The following is a 19744-nucleotide window of genomic DNA, read 5'->3' on the forward strand; positions in this document are numbered from 1 at the left end:
GTTATCAGAGTAGTTATCCAATGGAAATTTATAACCAGAAAACTCACATCTTTATTTGCAGGTAGCTTTTTCCTTGCATCAAACAATTGATATTTTGAACAATGGAAGTGGATATTAGCATTTATTTTTTGCTTTTTGGTGGAGCAAAGGATGAAAAAGATTTTTTGTTACTCTACCATCTTATTAGTCAAAAATACCAAAAAGAAAATAAATAGAAAAATAAATAGAAAAACATCAAGTTGAACTATCTCCTGTAATGTTTAACTACACGTACTCTGCCTAATAAGATATCATAGTTGCATTAATTTCTAGTATTTTACAAGAAAATATGGAGTTTCTATAATTTTTCTTACAGTATATAGCCATTTATTCCCTCCATAAACATTTTATAATTTGATCTAGTTTGCTTTGCCTCTTTCAAAAATTTGTAAAGTTTGTAACATACCCATGATAATAACATCCATTTTTTGTACTTTTTGTCTTAAACCCATCATTTCCATTTAATTTAGGCAAAATTGCATTTGAAGGCTCCAAATCTTGTTGAAGTACAATTGTCAACATTAACCATGTTGTTTGGCAATGCTAGTAAGCATAAATCATCAATATCTGGAAGCCAGATACTGGTTTAATTAAATGACATGGAGATCCAAATGACTTAGGTTACTTTGTCCCCTTTTTTTTTCAAATAAAAAAGTTGAAATATGGTCCTTTGTGTCAGTTTCTACCAGGTTACCAAAGGGACAAATCTCATTGCTTTCTTATTTATTATATTTTACCTACCTTTCCCAAATCAAAAACATCTTGAAGCAGAACACACACTTAAAACAATTAAAATGCTCATATAATTATAGTAAATGAAAACATTTGATTTAAAACTGCATATAATGGCAGCTAGAAAGTATTCAGAGAAGGCTTGACTAAAGAAACCCTTTGAGTAGATAGAGCTAATTTTTATAGAAGTTTTGGTTTAGACTTACTGTATATGATAAGCTTTTACATCAGGAAAGGAATATTCTATTAGCTCACTCCTCCTACATTCAAGATTCGGGTCCCAAAAACCTTTACAGCAACTAGAGCTAACTTAGATTGGGTGTGGAAAGTCCTGGTCTTCTCATGTTAATTTAAATTTAAAGCAGCTAAAGCTGGTGTATATAGGATCAGGGCAGAATTTTAGTGTTGCATTCTCCTATTCCCTAACTCTTCAACTGGTCTTGACTGCAAGTCAATCAAACAGATGGAAACCAAAAATAAAGATGTTGATTCCTGATTTTGCTGTTATTGGTTGATTGCAGGGCATCCTGACATTCCCTAGGCAATTTCATAAACTAAGTATTATTGTAGTTATTGGACCAATAGGCAAAAAAGAAAAGAAAAAAAGAAAAAGAAAAGCCTGCTTTTGTTCAAAAGACACTTAAAATATACTTATCTTCAAGGATTGAGGTGAGTGGTGGAGAAAGTAAGAAAAAGGAAAAGGGAGCTAATCACTGCCTGTAGTTCACAGCTAAATACAGAAGATAAACAAATGGCTAATCAGAAGATGAGGGAAATAATCTGGATTCCAAAATTGAAATTAATCACAATAGCAAACACAGGTAGTCTTCTAGCCTCCAAAGAAGACATATTCTTGGATTTATGTTAGGTAGCTCAAGAAAAACATAATAGGGAACTTATTTGCTCATTCTATACCATCAAGATAGGCTTTCTTAGATTATATCTCTTATGGCAAATTTGAGAAACTTCACAATCAAGTATTATAGATATAAGAAAAGGAGAGCAATAGGTGTTCCCAGTATCTAGTTGATAACCTTAAGTCAAGACCAACATTTAACATATTATTGCTATTATTAAGAGAAGGCGCCTTCTCTTCACTGAAATTCCTATTACGTCATTTAAAGCTGAAACTAACTTTCTAAATAGATTATGAGACTTTATTTAAGAAACAACAGATGTGACAACAGATTTTATAAGATTTCTAACTGTGAGTTTCTATTCTTAGACACATTCAAACAAGTTCTTATAGCCTTGACAATTATTTTGGTGTCCTAATATCACTGCTATATCACTAAAAAGACAAACATTACATATTTATCAATATAAACTGTCACTTCTCGGAAAAATGGTGGCAGTATCTTCTCAGATGCAATTTCTATAATCAATTATCAGAAGAGAATCGCCTGTTTTCCTTTCCAACAGGAATCCCCAATTAAACAGTTATCAGGCTAATAGAATTTCAAGGATTCCTTGTCCTGTCCCTGTCTAACACATCTTGATCAGAAACCCCTGGTTCCACATTACAACAGAGTTCTGTCAAATGCCACAGCAACTAAATTCGCAGAATTCAAATAAAGGTTAGCACACTTGCTATGATCCTATGTCCAACTACAAACAACTGCTACACAAGTACCATTACATATTAATGCTACAACTCTCAAAATAAGTATTAATACTTACTTTAGCTATGGCATTTTTTGGATCAATATGTAATACTTTCTTCAAGCCTTCAGCAGCCATTTCAAAATTCTGCAGATTACTATAAACAGTGGAACGACGCATAAGAGCTACAAATTAATTAACAAATATAGTTATCACTTTCTTCTGAGTAACAAGATTGTAGTGCTACATATATACTGTAAATGTAAAGCAACATTACATATAATCAGCCTCAATAACAAATGTTTTTTTTAAAAAATTGCATTTGACATAATATGCGTAATCTGCAGACTATTCAGATTTCATTAAAATGACTGGGGTTTCCTTGATTTGATTTGATGAATTTATAGGCCGCCCAATCCCGAAGGACTCTGGGCGCCTTCCTTGTATTTAGGTTTGGAGAAGAGAGATTTGGGGATAAGTATATCACGAGTATTTACATCTAATCTACTAATGAGGATGTCAAATAATAGATTTTTTTAAAATTTTGCAATAACACATTTAAATTAAAGAAGTATGAATGCTAATTTGCAATCTCACTATTAAATATTGGCATAAAGCTAAAGAAACCCATATTTCAATCTGGCCTCAATTACTGGATGACTTAAAAAAAACTTTCTATACAGATAACCAAAATGAATTTCTGATGTACCATGTGACTATTTCTTTTCCTTTCCTAGTTATTATTGTTTCAGATCAGGCATAAAATAAAATTTTGAAGTGAACATAGAATAATGATATGGAAATACTCAATATTTTTTATGCTTTCCCTGCTTTTTCTCACCAAATAAATATGTGCAGATTATGCAACCTCTTTGTAAATGCTTAAAATAATTTTCATTTAAAACTGTCTATAAATCTCATCTATTAAACAATTTTCATTAATTCTAAATAAGAAGGCATGTAAGTTTTCTACTCTGCACATTTTTGTAATAAATTATTGGTATTAAATATATTTTATTTGATTATAGGATTGTGCATGTTCTAGATTGGAATGCAAAAGGTAATTTGGATCATTTGAGGGACAGGCATGCAGCAACTGTTGCACAATTACCACATTTTTCAGAGTATAAGACGCACCAAGGTTTTGAAGAAGCATTTTTTAAAAAAAGGTAGGTAGATAGAGGGAGAGACAGGGAGAGAAAGAGAGAGAAATACAGTAGGTAGGTAGGGAGAGAGAGAGTAGTTAGGTAGATAGATAAAGGGATAGAGAGAGAAATAGAGATAGATAGTGGGTGTAGGTAGGTAGGTAGGTAGAGGGATAGAGAGAGAGAAAAAGAAAGAGGGTAATACAGTAGATAGGTAGGGAGAGAGAGAGAGTAGGTAGGTTGGTAGGCAGATTGATAGAGAGAGAAATAGAAATACAGTACATAGGTAGGGAGAGAGAGTAGTTAGGTAGGTAGGTAGATAGGTAGGTAAAGGGATACAGTAGAGAGAGAGAAATAGAGGTAAATGCATTAGGTAGATAGGTAGAGGGATAGAGAGAGAGAAATAGAGAGAGAGAGAAATACAGTAGACAGGTACTGGCACAGCACCCTGATCTGCTGGCACAGCACTTGATCAATGTAATTCTCATCAATCCATTAAAGAGCTTTCCAAAAGGAAAAAAAAAGTTTTTGCACTGTGCAAACCTCCCAAAAATGTTTTTTATGAAAATGGGCCCATTTTTTTCTTCAAAAAGAGGCATGGATAGCCTTGTGTGAGCTTGCAAAGTGCTGCTGCGGGGGTGGGCAAAAACGAGCAAAAAACAGACTGTTTTTCACAAAAACAGGCCCGTTTTTTAAAAAAAAATAATTGCATGCATAGCCTTATGGAGGCTTATAGAGTGCTGCTGGGGACTTGGTGGGGGGGAGGGAAACAGCCTGTTTTTTTGCTCATTTCTGCCCTCTCCGGCTCCCAGTAGCTCTCTGAAAGCCTCCATAAGGATATGCACGGCCATTTTGGTGTGGGGATGGGGCTTCAGGAGGCAAAAAATGCTGTATTCAATGTATAAGATGCACCCAGATTTTTAGCCTCCTTTTTGAGGAAAAAAGATGTATCTTATACTCGGAAAAATATGGTACATAAAAATTCATCTTTTTGAAAAATCACCTGATAGACCCAGTGGTTGCCCTTACCTTCCCAAATCTATTGGTAAAGGCTCAAAGAGAGACAATTCAAAAACAGTTCACACTTTGTTTAAAATTGCTACATATACTGTACTAGCCATAATTATAAGGCATTTGTTTCAGCACTTTAATGTGTTTAGAAATATATTAAATAATTCTACCTTTTATATTTTCTGGTTCCATTTTTAATACAGCCTCACAATCTTGAAGCGCATTGTGCCAGTTTTGGAGTTTGATTTCTGTCTGAGCTCTGTTATTGTATGCGGCCACAGTAGGGAGTGCAGATATGCTTCTTCAAAAAGCAAAATATATCAATCAGTCCAGACAATCAATCTGGACACTTCAATAAATAGTTATTAGCAACTTAATGCTTGATAATTCCACTGTTGTGTCAGACGTTGTGGCCAAAACTGAGTTTAGTAGATGTAAGCAACATTATTTAGAGTTTACAAATACTTACTTGAATTAGTAAGAATTAGGTCAGTTGAAAAGAACTGTTATTGCATTCCAATATAGTTTAGAAATGCAAAAGAAAGGTTTAGGCATATTGCTTTGCATAGCAATTCAAGGGCAAGATATAGTAGGAAAGAAATTAATGACACAATCAGAGCAGATGTAACCAACTCTTAAACAATTGTAAGTATAATCTTTGTTGTCATTGTACTTAAACACAACGAAATTGGTTAATAGGAAAAAGCAAATTGAAAAGGGAACAAAAAATCTGAAGATAGAAATGACGTTCTCTTGTGATAGTGACATTTCCAACATTGGCATTTTGAATAGTTCTTTATTGGCCAAGTGTGATTGGACCAGTGGTGGGTTGCAGGTGGTACACCCTGATACGGGCATACCAGTGCCTGCCCAGAGCATCAGGTACCATTCTGGTATGGTGCTCCAGAGGGCCCACCCGCCCGCCAGAGCTCCTTAGCTGTATTTGAGCTCTTTGGTGCTTCCGCACACAGAGCGCATGGCTCCTGTGCGATGCTCCGCCGAGCAGCTGGGGTGTAGCTGAGCCTTGCGGAGGGATCGCAAGAGGTAACAACGCATGCTCATGCTGTGCGCGTTCATGTAGTGGAACCCACCACTGGATTGGACACTTGGCCAATCACAATTGGAAGCAATTTGTCTTTGGTGCATATTCTCTCAGTGTACGTAAAGAAAAATAAAATACATTCATCAAGAATCATAAGATACAACACTTATTGAAAGTCATAGCTTACTAATAAGCAATCAAATCATTCTAGGAAACAAAACAATATAAATTGTAAAGAGACAAGCAACATGGTTAATACTCATAAGTGGGAAGAGATAAGAGATAATTGACTAGGCTTCATTGTCGTGTCCAACTTCAAGAGGAAAGCTGCTGCTGCTGCCACCTATTTTTGCACTTGGCACTTAGGAAAAAAAATACTGCCCTTTACTGAAACAATTCCCAAATCTCCCCTTAATCTTTACAGTGATTCTATCTATATATTGTGGTTTCTGTAGCCTTTATGGAACATAAGAGCTCTCATTTGTGAAACTGATTATTTTTAAAGCAAATTAAGGTTCCTGCTTTGTTCAAAGACAAAATAAAATTATTTTAATAAATCAGAAAGAAAATTCAAAGAACAGTAACTTACCGACTGTAGTAGGCAATCGCTTCTTTATAATCACCTATGACAAATGCTTCATTACCTTTTTCTTTTTCACGATGAGCAGCAAATGTCTTTTCTTTTGTAGTCATCCCTAGAATAATTCTTATTGTAAATGAAAGGAATAACATTTACAGGCAAAAACGCTTACATAAAAGTATTTTAACTTTCATAGCTAGGGGTATCTTATAAAAAGTGCACTGATCTGGCAAGCAGTAATACTGCATTTCAATAACCTTATAGATTTCATATAGATTTCGATATAGATTTGCATTGGGGGGGGGAGTTCATAGGTTTAATTCTCAGGATCCTCCAGTTAAAAGTAGCAAAGGTGGAACATATTTGTGCCTGAGACATTAGAGAACAGTGTTAACCAATAAACAACTGCATATTAGAAGCCTATGAGCTCATTCAGTATATAAGAAGGTTTGAGCCAGTCAACTCTGCCTGGACTGAAATGTCAAGATTTGATGTTGTTCTTTGTAATCTTTTATTTATTTATTTATTTATTTATTTATTTATTTATTTATTTATTTATTTATTTAATCTATATAATTTGCTACATGGTAAAGATAATTTTTAAAATTTCATTTTCAAAATACCTGCCTTCTACTAGTATTTAAATTACTTCAGTAGTAAAGATATACAATCAGAAACGTTTTCTTTTTGTTTTACAGAGGGCAAAGCTGTATCTTCACAAAGCATAATAAAGTGGTAGGAACCTGTTTCAGAGAATGGGAATTTAAACATCTGATATGTACAGTTGCCATTAAGATATACAATTAAAGTTTCCCATAGATTCCTTAGAGATTACTTACCTATTGTATCTATCTCTGCTTTTGGCAATTTTGTATTATTGTTAATGCTGGTTTTAGAGTAGTCGTTTTCCTGGTCCTCAATTTTGGAACATTCTTTTTCAACATCAAACCTTAAATTCAAAATGATTTAGTATATGTTTCGATTACAATAAGTTTTCATTACAATATGATTTAAGTGCAAAACAACATCCTTTATTTGAAAGCCAGTGTTCTATCACAACTCATGTTGCCAATCAATTAAAGCAATGATCCCGCACAATCTTAGGCAGCTGTCTTTCCCAATGCAGATATTAGAAACTCTTATACCAGCAACATCAGGGATTGAATCTGGGCCTTAAGGACAGTTTACAGTTATATCCAGATGAATAAAAGCATCTCTCCATGCCAAGTAATGAGTAGAAGGTATCCAACATACTTATCCCATTCTTTGTAGTCTCTTGGTATATTTTTCTTTTTTTGCTTTATTTTTACAGTTTCATTCTGTAACAAATATTATAAAAACATACTTTTTATTTATTTTTACTATGGTTCAACACATTCACTCAACTTGAGTTCAACTCTCCTACTACATGGCTCTGCTACATTACACCTATCAGCAATTCTTGATCCAAATTAACTTGCTTTAGTGTTTAGTGTATTGGTTGAACACTAGGTAGACACTGATTCAAGTTTACTCTCCCTTGGAAGTCTTACTGAATAACTTTAAGTTAGTTGTTATCTCTTAGTGGTTAAGAAAAAAATTGGGAAGGATCCAGTGCCATATATCTTGCCTTGAACTTGTAAAGGAAAGGTATAATATAAATCTAACCTAAATAAGCAAATATATTCAACAATTGTTTCAAGATACAATTCTGGGGAATCAATACACTTGTACCAAAGAATTTAAGAGCTTTAAAAAAAAAATAGTATATCACATATTCTAATGAAGAATGGCACTTTTACTCTTTCTCCCCTTTTTCCCATGCAGTATAAAATTCACATATGAATATTGCATAACCTGACTTAGGGAAAGATGGTTCTCTGAACTACGAATTGGTGGTAAATTTTCCACATTTTCCTTGAAAACTTCAGTTGTAGCATATTGCGTTTTATACTCATCTTCTTTCATTTCTGTAATCCAGCTCTAAAACAAACAGATAACTTTGATTTGCTATATGTAAGAACTGCAGCCTAAAAACTCTAGGTAACAATACATTTTTACAGATGCATTAATGACTAATATTTTTACTGCAGGTTCAGCAAAAGAGAAAGTAAAAACATAAACCAAGTCAATACTGTGCTTGTGTATATAGTTGATGTTCTCTATACACTTTTTATCTATTCTAGACTACTGGCTAATATAGAATTTGCAATGTAAAACAGCTGGAGAGCCAATAAAAGAACATGCAACTTATTGCTATATCTCATAAGAAGCAGGATTTCAGACAAAGTGGTTTGTTTGACAATCTTAAAATTTAACATCAAGAATTATTTAAAGTTTTGTAATTCACTAAGGGGATGAATTTAGTCTTCTGATGGTAGCCAGCTGAGGAAAACAGGGTGTGTGTATGTGTGTGTGTGATTCAACAGTGGACTAAATGAAACCCTAAATTAAAATTCTTACATTACAGTTTGAAATTATGAATTACCGTCAAGTCATCATTAATTTTTTTCCATTCTTCAGTAGTAAAATCAGAAGCATTAGCTACCGCTTTTTCTTTTCGAAGAACTCTGCTATTTGGAGCCAAAGACTCAATGCGGTTTTCACAAAATAAAATAAGTTCAGGGAAAAGTCCTTCTTCGCCTGACCTTAAGATAAACAGGATATTAGATAACCAACCAAACACATTATTATTCCAAGAATTAAAGCATAAATACCAATACCAGCATGAAATACTTATCCTTCCCTCCCAATCATTAATAAAAACCCTCAATTTGGGGAGTTTCTGTAACATCATCAGCCTTAACACACACAAACCTATCTAGTCAATTATTATTTGATTTATTATAATACATATTGCCAATTACTTTTGCTATAGTTCTTGTTTTGTACATTTTCCTTTACTTTTTTAACAATCATACTTAAGAGTTTCTACCTGCACTACATAAAAATAAGGCTTGTAGAAACCTAAATGTTCTTACTACCACAAATGAGTTTAGCAAGAAATTAAAAAAAAAATCTATGATTTTAGTGGCAAATACAAGTTTAATTATAAATTGTTATATTGTTATATGTATGTATATAAACTGCAATAATAAATAATGGTCTTTTAAAAAGTAAAGTGTTCATTGTGTTCATTTTATTCATCTATTTTTTCTATGATAAAAATAAACATCATTTAAATGCTTACCTTAATATCTTGAGAATCTTTTCTAAATACTTAACATCAGTGCATTTTTCAATGAATTTGTAGTCCAGATGATCAATAGGAATTTGATATGTTCTTGTCGTTTCATGGCTGAACCAGGATGACATTTGACCAGCACTTATAGCTACAAAGATAAAATTTAAGTATCTCCAATATAGTTTCTCAAAATTATTTATGAAACTGCCCAAGTTATAAAATAAAATGCTATAAACACAGTCAGATTTTTTGGGAAACTATTTTCAAATATAGAAGAAAGATGTCCGTCTCAACCTTAATTTGGGTCTGGATCAATTTACAACACCTGTATAATAACCCTTGGCATACATAATTTCATCTAAATTTGAGACCATATTCTTGATTGTCTCACTGCTATAGAGATGTGATTAATCATCAATAACCATTTACCCAGTCAAGGAAAACAGGTGATACTGCCCCATAATCCATTCTAAATATTTTCTACTACTCCCAAATTATTCCCAGGTTTTGTTCTGGGCACGCTGCCAAGCAAAACTGCATATTTTATTCAAATATTTTCAAAGAAGCCTATGTGGCTCTTAATGATACTGTAATAAACAGAATACCAATTCCAGGTTCTTTTGCTTCATAGTATGTTTTCTCATTTCTTTTTAATTAAAACAAAATTTAAATAAAATAATATGAGCAGGAAAAGAGAACACAGAGACACAAGACAAAATACTTTCAGATTTTCCCCATGGACCTCTTTTATACCTGCTTTTATTTGAAGTCACTCATATGGAACCATTTCTGTGACTAGAGCTATATTGATTTATGCTCAGCACTTAATAGAAGAATTCACACACACACACACAAAACCAAGTAGAATGATAGATTATTTCTTACCAACTTGCCTCACTATTTCAAATAAGCCAAAATTAAATCAGGATATTCTGTACTCTATTAAGGTAATATATTAAAAGATTCTATGTTGATGCTAATAATCCGACTCTGATAGAATTAAACATAGCATGTTAGATTTTATTCAAAAATAGACAATTAACTCTTGATGATATTGAAGGGTTTTTTTTCCTGAATCTCCTAAATCTGATCTGAAAGGTCACGAAATCTTCTTGAGTAGATTTATGAATGATCAGAAAAGAAATCTCTTATATTAGCAACATCATACCTTTTCCAGATCATATTATACATGCTGTACAGATTTCATCTTATATAATGACTTATATTTAATAATTTTATCAAACAGTTATTTTAATACTATTCTGCCTTAAACTAAGCCCAAGAGACATTATCAAAGAAAAAATTGAGAGTGAAAAATGGCCTTTTAAAATCATTTTTGCTATTTACAGATAAGTAGAGTAGCTATTATAATGAGCAACATGTTGAATTTTAGGAGCTATGTATCTTATTTTAATGTTATTATTCTGCAAAACGTAGAGTGTTAAAAAGATCCAATTGCTCTTTGGAATTTTGTCTTTGACTGAATGTAAGTTATTCATGCCTTTCTATTTGCCTGAAGAAAAAAATATTTTCCTTTTGCCCAAAGAAAAAATCTTTGCAGATTTTTTACCCATAAGATAATTGCTCAGGTTTAATGGTGCACAAAAAATAAATTGTTTTAGGTTTTTATTATTTAAAGAAATGAAGAGGAAAGAAGTGTGTGTATAATTCTCATATAGCAAATACATTATGTTGAATGTATCATCAGTGTTCATGTTTCTAATTTTAATTTTAATTAATTTTAATTCTAGTTTTATTTTTTTGTGAGTGAACTCTAAAGACACACAAAGAAAACAGGAGAAATGTATGAAGAATAGGAGCAAAACACCATTTTTTGTTAGGAAGGCAGTTCTTATAAATGCCCTCTGTCGTTCAAAAATAATACAGCATCCTTTTTTTCAAACAATTAGCAACTGTTGCTATGTACTAAACTGAAAAATATGGCTTCCTAGGGTTTTGCAGCTTCAGTGTATCCGTGAACCTACTCCACTATTTCATAAAATGTGGATCTAAGATGCTTAGGGGTTCATCAAGACTGTAAAATTGAAATGGTTTTCCAAAATTTAAATCCTATAAAACTACTATATTAAAATCCCATCAAATGATGTCAATTTTAATATGATATTGATAACATAACCCATATAAGCAAAAGTTTGTTGGAGGCCCTTCATCATTTTTAAAGTGGGAAAGTTCTGAGTAAACAAAAGATTAAGTAATGCTGATCTAACTTGTCAAAGCTGCATTCCTTTATTTGAGAGTGAATTCAGAAAATAAACTGATTTGGTACATAACAGGAGAATCACTTTTCTCCTGTGAAAGACTAAAATAGGTAGGAATCTGTCTAAAGCTGTATCTTTTTAAATTGGGCAACTTTTAAGATGGATGGACTTCAACTCCCAGAATTCCCCAGCTAGCACTGCATTGAATTATGCTGGCTGGAGAATTCTGGGAAATGAAGTCCACCCATCTCAAAGTTGCTGAGTTTGAAAACACTGCTATATGGTTCTTCACGCCAAGGCAAGATGAAGCCTCTTTGTTCCCCCCTCAATTACCACTCCCAACAATATCAAGAGATGCCGGGAGTTGTTTCAACTTACATCTGGGATCCAAGACACTGAAGAAAAAGTAGATGGAAATGAATGGACGGGTATTGGACCCTCAGCCTTTCCCCACCTCCCCTGCTCCTTCCGAAACCAAACCCGTGTTTACTGTGTTCACGGGAAGCCCGCCCCCCCCGCCCGGGCTATCCTCTAATTGCTCCCATTGATGTCCCCACACCCCGAATCTTTCCCGCTCTCCCCAATACCTCTGCATCCCACCCCTTTTTCCTTTCTCGCTCCTTGGACGGTTACCTGTTTCAATGAAAGCCGAGCGCCTCCTCCTCCTCCTCTTCCCTCCACTGCTTCCCAACAGTCCCGTCCTACACAAGGGATGCTGCGAGGGTCCACCCGCCGTCAGTAGCCAATTAACGCACGCGCTCGCACCTGGCAGAAGCGCCGCCGGTTAGTCTGCTCGATTCCCTCTAGGCGCGTGAGATTCAGTACCTGAGGGAGCATGCGTGGAAACCCCCGTCCCAGCCAGGAAACTCTCCATAGGAGGGGGAGGGGAGTGGCGTTGTTGGACGGTTCCCATGGCGACACTGGGAAAGACGCCGCGTGGGAGAGAACCCGCCCCCCCCTCATTTAAAACCACTGGAAGGTCATGATATCTGATACAGAAGGAATCGATTAAATATTTTACTGAGTTTATATATTCTTTTCTGTTTCTCCTTCCACGCGAAGCAGTTTAGCAAAGAAACGGAACAAGAAATTGGCTCACCAGCAAATTGCGTGGCTCAGCACAACAACATAGCTTGGAAAGGCCTTGTTATCCTTAGTAGATCCAAGAAAGATAACCAGGTTTCATATAAATATAATGCAAAGCAGGTGGAAAATTAGATTCAGAATTCTTCCATCTCCTTATTGAAAAAATATGATATAGTATCAGACCCAATTTTTTTCAACAAGTATTCTCTATGCCATCTCTTCACTTAGAACAGTAAGACTGATTGTCCATTTGAAACTAAAGTGCAAATATTTCAAGCTTCAATAAAGTTAAACATAAGGGAAGAGACTCTTTTATTGTAATTTAAAAAACCATAAAAATCAAGCCAAATATCTGTAAAGGAGTTCTCACTTTTAAAATTCTTGTCATTTTAGCCTTCATTTTCCAAGAAATCAAAAAAGGGCATGTACACATATTAAATTGATATATTACTTTTTCTGTACTTTGCATATTGTTTTCCCAACACTGGAACATGGGGGGGGGGTGAGTATTTGGCATATATTGTTATATTTGTAACTAGTCAGTGAGATAAATAAAGCTAAAAATAAATGATTGGGCATCTATTAGTGAGCTTAATGATTAAAGCTGGCAGAATGAACCATTGTTTAATGCAGTGTTTTTCAACCACTGTGCCGCGGCACACTAGTGTGCCGTGACATAGTGTAAGGTGTGCCGTGGGAAAATTACTTTATATATAGTCAATATAGGCACAGAGTTAATTTTTTTTAACATTTTCTAATGGTGGTATGCCTCGTGATTTTTTTCATGAAAAAAGTGTGCCTTTGCACAAAAAAGGTTGAAAAACACTGGTTTAATGATCTAATCCTGAACTACTTCATTCCTCCAAACCTTCCCCATTTCATTCCAAACCAAAAACAATATGGTAATTTTAATTAGTATAATTTACATTAGATAGTACAACAATCCTCTAACATGTAGGTTTAACTCTAATCAAATGTTGCTTCTATAAACAGTCAACAAAGTGCTTGAAATAAAATTTTATTGCAAGAACCAAAATTGGAGTATTTGCTTAAATAAAATCAACACAGAATGGACATGAATTCAGATCAATTAGATGCATCCTCTGTTCTCTTCATCGGGCATCAAATACAACTACTGTGACACAGTTAAGGAAATGACTGACTGGAAAATATGAAAAATGACAACTAATAAAAATTAGACAAATAATTTTATAATTTGCAATGTATAAATAAGAGTAGTTATCCCTTAGCTCATCTTCTGTCACATATATATTTTCTCATAGTTCACAAACTTATTCTTAACTGGAGGTCTATTCATGCATTCTTACTTATAATCCTTCCTATTGCTCATTTTCACTAAGAGATAAAACTGGCAAATCAAATATTTTCTAAATCAGATCTAAAAACTATTAAACTGATTTTGTCCATGTAACCTATCTCAAAAAAGTTTCTGAAAGTTTCCAGTACATGAGAAATACATAGGGCTTGGATGAGACAGTGGCCCAATGCTGTGAATTTGATTCCCCTGAAAGTATAAGTAGAAACTTCCTTCCTTACATTCTGCAATATTAAAATATTTTTATTCTATTGTATTTTTGAACAAAGCAATTGTTGAGATCTATTGTGTATGTATTTATTAAGTTTTTTTAATCTGTAGTTTCTATTTTCTACAAGAATCTCACAACTATGCTATCAACAATTATTATAAATAAATAAAAGCCCAAGTCAACATCTATTAGAATTTTCAGGCACTGTAAGGAAAAATGGGTGTCCTGCATGTAAAAACTCCCTAACCAGACTGTTTTGAATGTACTCCTCTCTTAAGTGTCTGGAAGCCTGAAGAGAAATGGATTTAAAAATGTTATGAAAGGAAACATTAAATTGGGACAGCAAATGCTGTATGTTATATACTTTAAGCTGTGGCAAGCCTGCTTTAAAGTATTTCTAAATCAGATTAAATATTTGCATATCTAATAGTGTAATAGTAAATTCTGGCATTTCATTTTATAGATAATCTTAAGGAGCTTTTAATACTATTCCAATTTTACAGTATGCTTCATCTAACTAATATACGGGTAATCCTTGACTTACAGCAGTTTATTTAGTGACTGTTTAAAGTTACAGCAGCACTGAAAAAAGTGATTTATGATTGTTTTTCACACTAATGGTCCCTGCAGCAATCCATGATTAAAGAATCAGAATTTGGATTCTTGGCAACTTACTTATATTTATGATGGTTGCACTGTCCCAGGGTCATGTTATCATCTTTTGTAAATTTCTGTGAAGCAAAGTCAAGGGGGAAGCCAGACATTAACCCTAACAACTGTGTTACTGTTAGCAACTATAGTGAACTGTGGCAAGTAAGGTCATAAAATGGTGCAAAACTCATTTAACAACTTTTAGCAACAGAAATTTTGGGCACAATTGTGGTCTACCTGTATGGTATACCTGTATGAAATAAAACAGACTTGTTGGCAAATCACTGTGTAAGTGTAAAATGACATCACTGAATGAGATACTAGAAGAGATTAAAAACACAAATTAAGATGCTCAAGTATAAGGATACATCTTTTTGTTCTTTTCTTATACATTATTCTGTAACCACACTCTCTGCATCTGATAGGATCTCTTGCTTTTATCTCATTTTCTTTGTGACAATCTGAAAACAATGACAATCAATAAGAGGTAAAATAAGTGATAAAATAAAAAATTAAATTAAGCATTAGAACAAACAAAAACACAGATTTTATTGGAAATAAGTAAATTTTGCTAACTAGCTTTTTGACTACTCTTCAGTGATATATAAAGAACTCTCCCTAGTAAAAAAAATTTTTACTAGATTATCTCATATTCTTTTTCACAGAATAATTACAGGAAGCAAACCCATAGTAGCTATAACATCTAGTTTCTTTCCTCCTCCTCCTTCAGAATGAAGAAAAACGACACTAGCATGGAGACTCCGGAAGTTTAACTAGTGATTTTTAACTAACACACATTCTATTTAAATCTATAGCACTATTCAGGGTTATGCTTTAAAAAAATTAGGACTCAAATCAAAAGGAAAAATAACCGTAACATTGTTAATATGAAAGTCTTGTTAATAACCCCACGGCAACCCTATCCCTTAAACAGTTTTATTCTCTGTGTACTATGGCTTTACTTACCTCCACAGATGTATATCATTGGTTGCTGCTTTGGAGGGGGAGCATCTTCTTCCATAACCTGTTGAAAGCCAGCACGTTCCATATCCTGTTGTAAAAGAAAGCCAGCACGTTCAGGTTACATAATTTCCCTCCATAAATCAATCTCAGTTGAGCAAAATTAAAAAGAAAATGATACAAGAGAGCTCGTTAAGGTATTGGAAACAACGCAAATGCAAATTACTCCATCCCATGACTTACCGGTCGTAGCTTGATCTATGAGGTTTTACTCCGAGCGTCAAAAGGAAATGTGAATTGAGGAAAAATATTGGGAAGGAATAAAAAAACCGGACTAGACCTGCTCAAACGAAGTGGTTTCTTCAAAATAAACCTATAACGGCCTCTTTCCCTTACAGGATATATCTCACACGCACGACTCTGTGGCGCACGTTGATGACGTAATTAATTAAAACTCCGTCGCCTTTGTGAGAAAGCGATCTGAAGCTATAACGCAGGGGATTTCAATTACATAAATTGAGTTATTCTTGATGTAATTGTATAATGTTTTATGAATGTACATATATTACTAGTTTAATAAACGAGGGCGGGGAGAGATTTCTCTTTTTCAATATGCAACGAAAACAAAATGTTTAAGGAGGTCCTGAAAGGATTTTAGGGAGCTGGAAGATTCAGAATGTATTTAGAACAGCTTCTAATGCCAACGCCTATATCTGAATAGTATTTATTATAGCTACATGTTGGTTTCAAAACAAAGGATCTGAAGATCTACAAAATGCTTTCTCTCACTGCTAAATAAAAAATCTAGAATGGACAAGTCACATCAAGTCACAGCACTGGACTGAGAGCACATTCATTGAACACAATGGGACAAACTTCATGAGTTTGAATGGCCATTTTTGAAAATACTGTGATTAAATTCACATATTAAAAACTCTTTGTTTAACCAAAGTTTATTAAAAAATAGTTGGCCAGAGTTTATAAGCCACAATGACTAGGTTCACATTATTTAACCTAAACCAAATTGTGTAACATAGAAATTGTGCCTCCGTTGTTTATAAGGAAAATTCTTTTTTTCCTTTCAGATTAATACATAATCTTTCTGAATGCTGTACAAGCTCTGAAGAATACCACAAACGTATTTAGTAAATATCTGTAGTCCTGGGGTTCATAATGCCTAAATCTACCTACCATTCAGAGTAATAAGCATTCTATTCATAGAGGAAGGTGTTCTTATTGGTGTTTTTACATGACATTGAACTTTAGCTAACTACATTTTGGCCTAATAGGTTAGCAAACATACCCTTGTTCATTTATGATTCAATATGTTCTTGGCATTCAGAAAAGTGGGTGAATACACCATGAGTCAAGGGACTACAGTTAAGCGTGTATTGCGCATGCTAACGCATGCTACCTTTACAACCAGTCTGTACAATTAATCAATATAAATATTGATTAATTGTATTCATTCCCAGCGGGAGAAGGGAGACCGCATGGGAGTGTCCTAAGTGTCTTAAATAAAAGCCGTGTGACAAGACCTTTCATTCTCGTATCAATTTAACACATTGCGAATTCTTTTGGAACATTGTGAAACGAGACCTTTTCCATACAGAGTGAATGAGAATTCCAATCGACTTCAGCGTGAATTGCGATGGCGAGGAACAGGGACTCCGCTTCCGTACTTAAACATAAACAGATTTTTATACACAGTATAAAAAACAAACATACAAACAAAACACAGAAAACGTCCTAACAGCAGCGGCTAAATAATGCATCCAGCAAAGCCCGGAGCAGAATTAAGGTAGAGATGGACTTGGGCGGAGATGGAGAGAGAAGTAAGACAGGGTTGAAACCTGTCCAAAGGAAGCCAACCTTCATGCTGGTTTAACCGCCTTTCGCAAAAAGCCTCCCGCCGCAGTAGCTGCCTTGTTTTGCTCAGCCACTCAATCAGCCTCGTGCAGAAATAGTATATAGGGTTTCCTGCGTGTGCAGGGGGTTGGACTAGAAGACCTCCAAGGTCCCTTCCAAGTCTGTCATTCTGTTTAAAGCCCGCTCTTCCGCCTCCCTTTCGCCGAAGCGCGACGCTCGTGCGCCTGAGGGTTATCCGAGCCTCCCTCCTTGGGAGCTGGCGGGGGGGGGAGCTACAACAGTTGGGAAAGGCGGGTAGTTCAAACCGGAGCGAGGGAAACCTCAGCTGATGCACGAGAGCAGCCGGCGGCTCCTTCCTCGACGGTCCCAGGCAGAGAGAGAGAGAGAGAGAGAAAGAGACAGACAAGAGACACAGCTGACCCGGCTCTGGGCTGCCAAAGAGCGCTCCTCTAAATCTCCGGGGCGGCGCTCGCATTGCTTCCCCCAGTCTCCCTGGCTCCCCGTTGATCACCGTCCTCCCTTCCGCTCAGCCTGCTTTCCTCGCTCACCTTGACCGGAGGGGGATTGGGGAGCTCTCTTTGCCCCTCACTCCCCGGGGAATAAATCCCGCGTCTCTTTCTGTCCCAGAGAAAATGGCAAGGGTGTAAATCCCCCCCTCCCACCTGGGGTGCAAAGGGTGGTGGTGGTTGAGCAGACCTGGATTAGTTACCTGCCATTGAGGGCTTTAAGCATACTGCTGAGGGATACACTGGGGAAAAGGGTAGGGATTCCTCCTTCCCCTCCCCTGCCTTTCATCTCTCCTCCTCCTCCTCCTCCTCCATTCCGAATTAAATATGCAGAAAACTTCACCTGAAGGAACTTTTGCCTCTTAGACTGACTAGGTAAGTGAGGTCTGTTACCTGGTCTGGTGGAGGAAATTTCAAACGCCCAACACCCAAGACATGAAATTGGGAATGAAATTGACTTTATACACAAGGGAGGAGAGTGTAATTTAGGATTGCGGTGCTCTACACACTAATCTGGAACTTGAGGGGAAAATAAGGGTCTTACATCTGAGTAGACATGCTTAAGATGGCTGCTGTTAATGTATCTGAGGTAAAATGTTGCAGGTGAACATAGCTACGTCTGTATTAGAAATGTTCCTTATTCAACGGCTTATGAAAATATCCAGTGCAGGCAACATATATTAAATTAATTATTAATATTTAACTTGCCTTAAATATATTCCACAACTTCTACCCAGGGTTGTAGGGGATGATATGTTTTCAGTAGTGTATGCCATTCCCTGCTAAACTTTATTACTGATAGCTGCTCATTTCACACTAGAACCGAAGTAGAATATTAATTCTCTCCATTTTCTAAGCAATTGCAAAAAGATCAAAGATGTCACAGTCCTCCCTTCATGATGATCATTTGTTGTGTTCTAATAGGAGACAGGTAGTCCTGAACCTATGACCACAATTGAATCTAAAATTTTATTTTGTGCAGTAATACAGTTAAGTGAATTTTGCCTCGCTCTACGACCTTTCTTGCAGTTGTTAAGTGAATCATGCAGGTGTTAAGTTAGTAATACGGTTGTTAAGTGAATCTAGCTTCCTCCATTGACTTTGCTTGTCTACTGTCAGAAGGTTGCACAAAGTGATCACATGACTCCAGGACACTGCAACCATCATAAATATGAACCAGTTGCCAAGCATCTGAATTTTGATCATGTGACCATGGGGATGCTGCAATGGTCATAAGTAAAAACCGGTCTTAAGTCACTTTTTTCAGTTCTAAAACTTTGAATAGTCACTAAATGAACAGTTGTAAATCGAGGACTACCTGTATATGCTGCTGAAGTACTGAAATATCTTTGTTATATTTTGTAAAATGTAAAATGTTTCTGTTTCTCAGCATCTTGGGTAATGCCTGTACAATTGTGGAATTTTTGTGTTACCCGCAGTCGCCTTGTGAATCCACCAGAGTAAGTACCGAATTTTTGATGATCCATGTGGATCTCCATCCATGCAGACAATGTCCAGAAACTAAACTCTTCAGTGATTCTGTCTGAATGCTGTATTACAAACCACTTTTAAAACTGAGTAGATTTTGAACT

General features: G+C 35.3%; 2 protein-coding genes across 2 annotated transcripts in view; both read right to left on the reverse strand.

Moving 5' to 3' along the window:
* The window catches only part of SPAG1 (sperm associated antigen 1), a 28939-nt gene extending 16587 nt beyond the window's left edge, over nucleotides 1-12352 (reverse strand). The window contains exons 1-9 of the mRNA XM_014060845.2: nucleotides 12167-12352; nucleotides 9321-9462; nucleotides 8619-8778; nucleotides 7988-8113; nucleotides 7406-7470; nucleotides 6991-7100; nucleotides 6161-6266; nucleotides 4700-4830; nucleotides 2452-2558 (exon numbers count right to left, since the gene is read on the reverse strand). Coding sequence (XP_013916320.2) covers nucleotides 2452-2558; nucleotides 4700-4830; nucleotides 6161-6266; nucleotides 6991-7100; nucleotides 7406-7470; nucleotides 7988-8113; nucleotides 8619-8778; nucleotides 9321-9445 — 930 coding nt within the window. The 5' untranslated portion in view covers nucleotides 9446-9462; nucleotides 12167-12352. The remainder of the gene's footprint in view (nucleotides 1-2451; nucleotides 2559-4699; nucleotides 4831-6160; nucleotides 6267-6990; nucleotides 7101-7405; nucleotides 7471-7987; nucleotides 8114-8618; nucleotides 8779-9320; nucleotides 9463-12166) is intronic.
* A 1269-nt stretch (nucleotides 12353-13621) lies between these two features.
* On the reverse strand, nucleotides 13622-16228 carry POLR2K (RNA polymerase II, I and III subunit K). Its single transcript, XM_014060839.2, has 4 exons — nucleotides 16021-16228; nucleotides 15784-15868; nucleotides 15186-15278; nucleotides 13622-13754 (listed from the first exon to the last, which is right to left on the reverse strand). Exons 2-4 carry the CDS (start codon nucleotides 15863-15865, stop codon nucleotides 13732-13734), a joined length of 198 nt encoding a protein of 65 aa, XP_013916314.2. The 5' UTR covers nucleotides 15866-15868; nucleotides 16021-16228; the 3' UTR covers nucleotides 13622-13731.
* Nucleotides 16229-19744: the final 3516 nt, after the last annotated feature.

The sequence above is a fragment of the Thamnophis sirtalis genome, unplaced genomic scaffold, assembly GCF_051295495.1.
Source record: "Thamnophis sirtalis isolate CommonGarterSnake01/CBP01778 unplaced genomic scaffold, rThaSir2_p1.2 scaffold_2, whole genome shotgun sequence".
In the NCBI taxonomy this organism is placed as follows: Eukaryota; Metazoa; Chordata; class Lepidosauria; order Squamata; family Natricidae; genus Thamnophis; species Thamnophis sirtalis.

Excerpts from the sequence above, each read along its gene's own strand:
- POLR2K (XM_014060839.2), bottom strand. The coding sequence starts at position 15,865 with ATGGAACGTGCTGGCTTTCAACAGGTTATGGAAGAAGATGCTCCCCCT. Across the intron at positions 15,279-15,783 it reads AATGATATACATCTGTGGAG|ATTGTCACAAAGAAAATGAG; the intron begins GTAAGTAAAGCC and ends CATTGTTTTCAG. Across the intron at positions 13,755-15,185 it reads TAAGAAAAGAACAAAAAGAT|TAGTTGTATTTGATGCCCGA; the intron begins GTATCCTTATAC and ends ACTGTGTCACAG.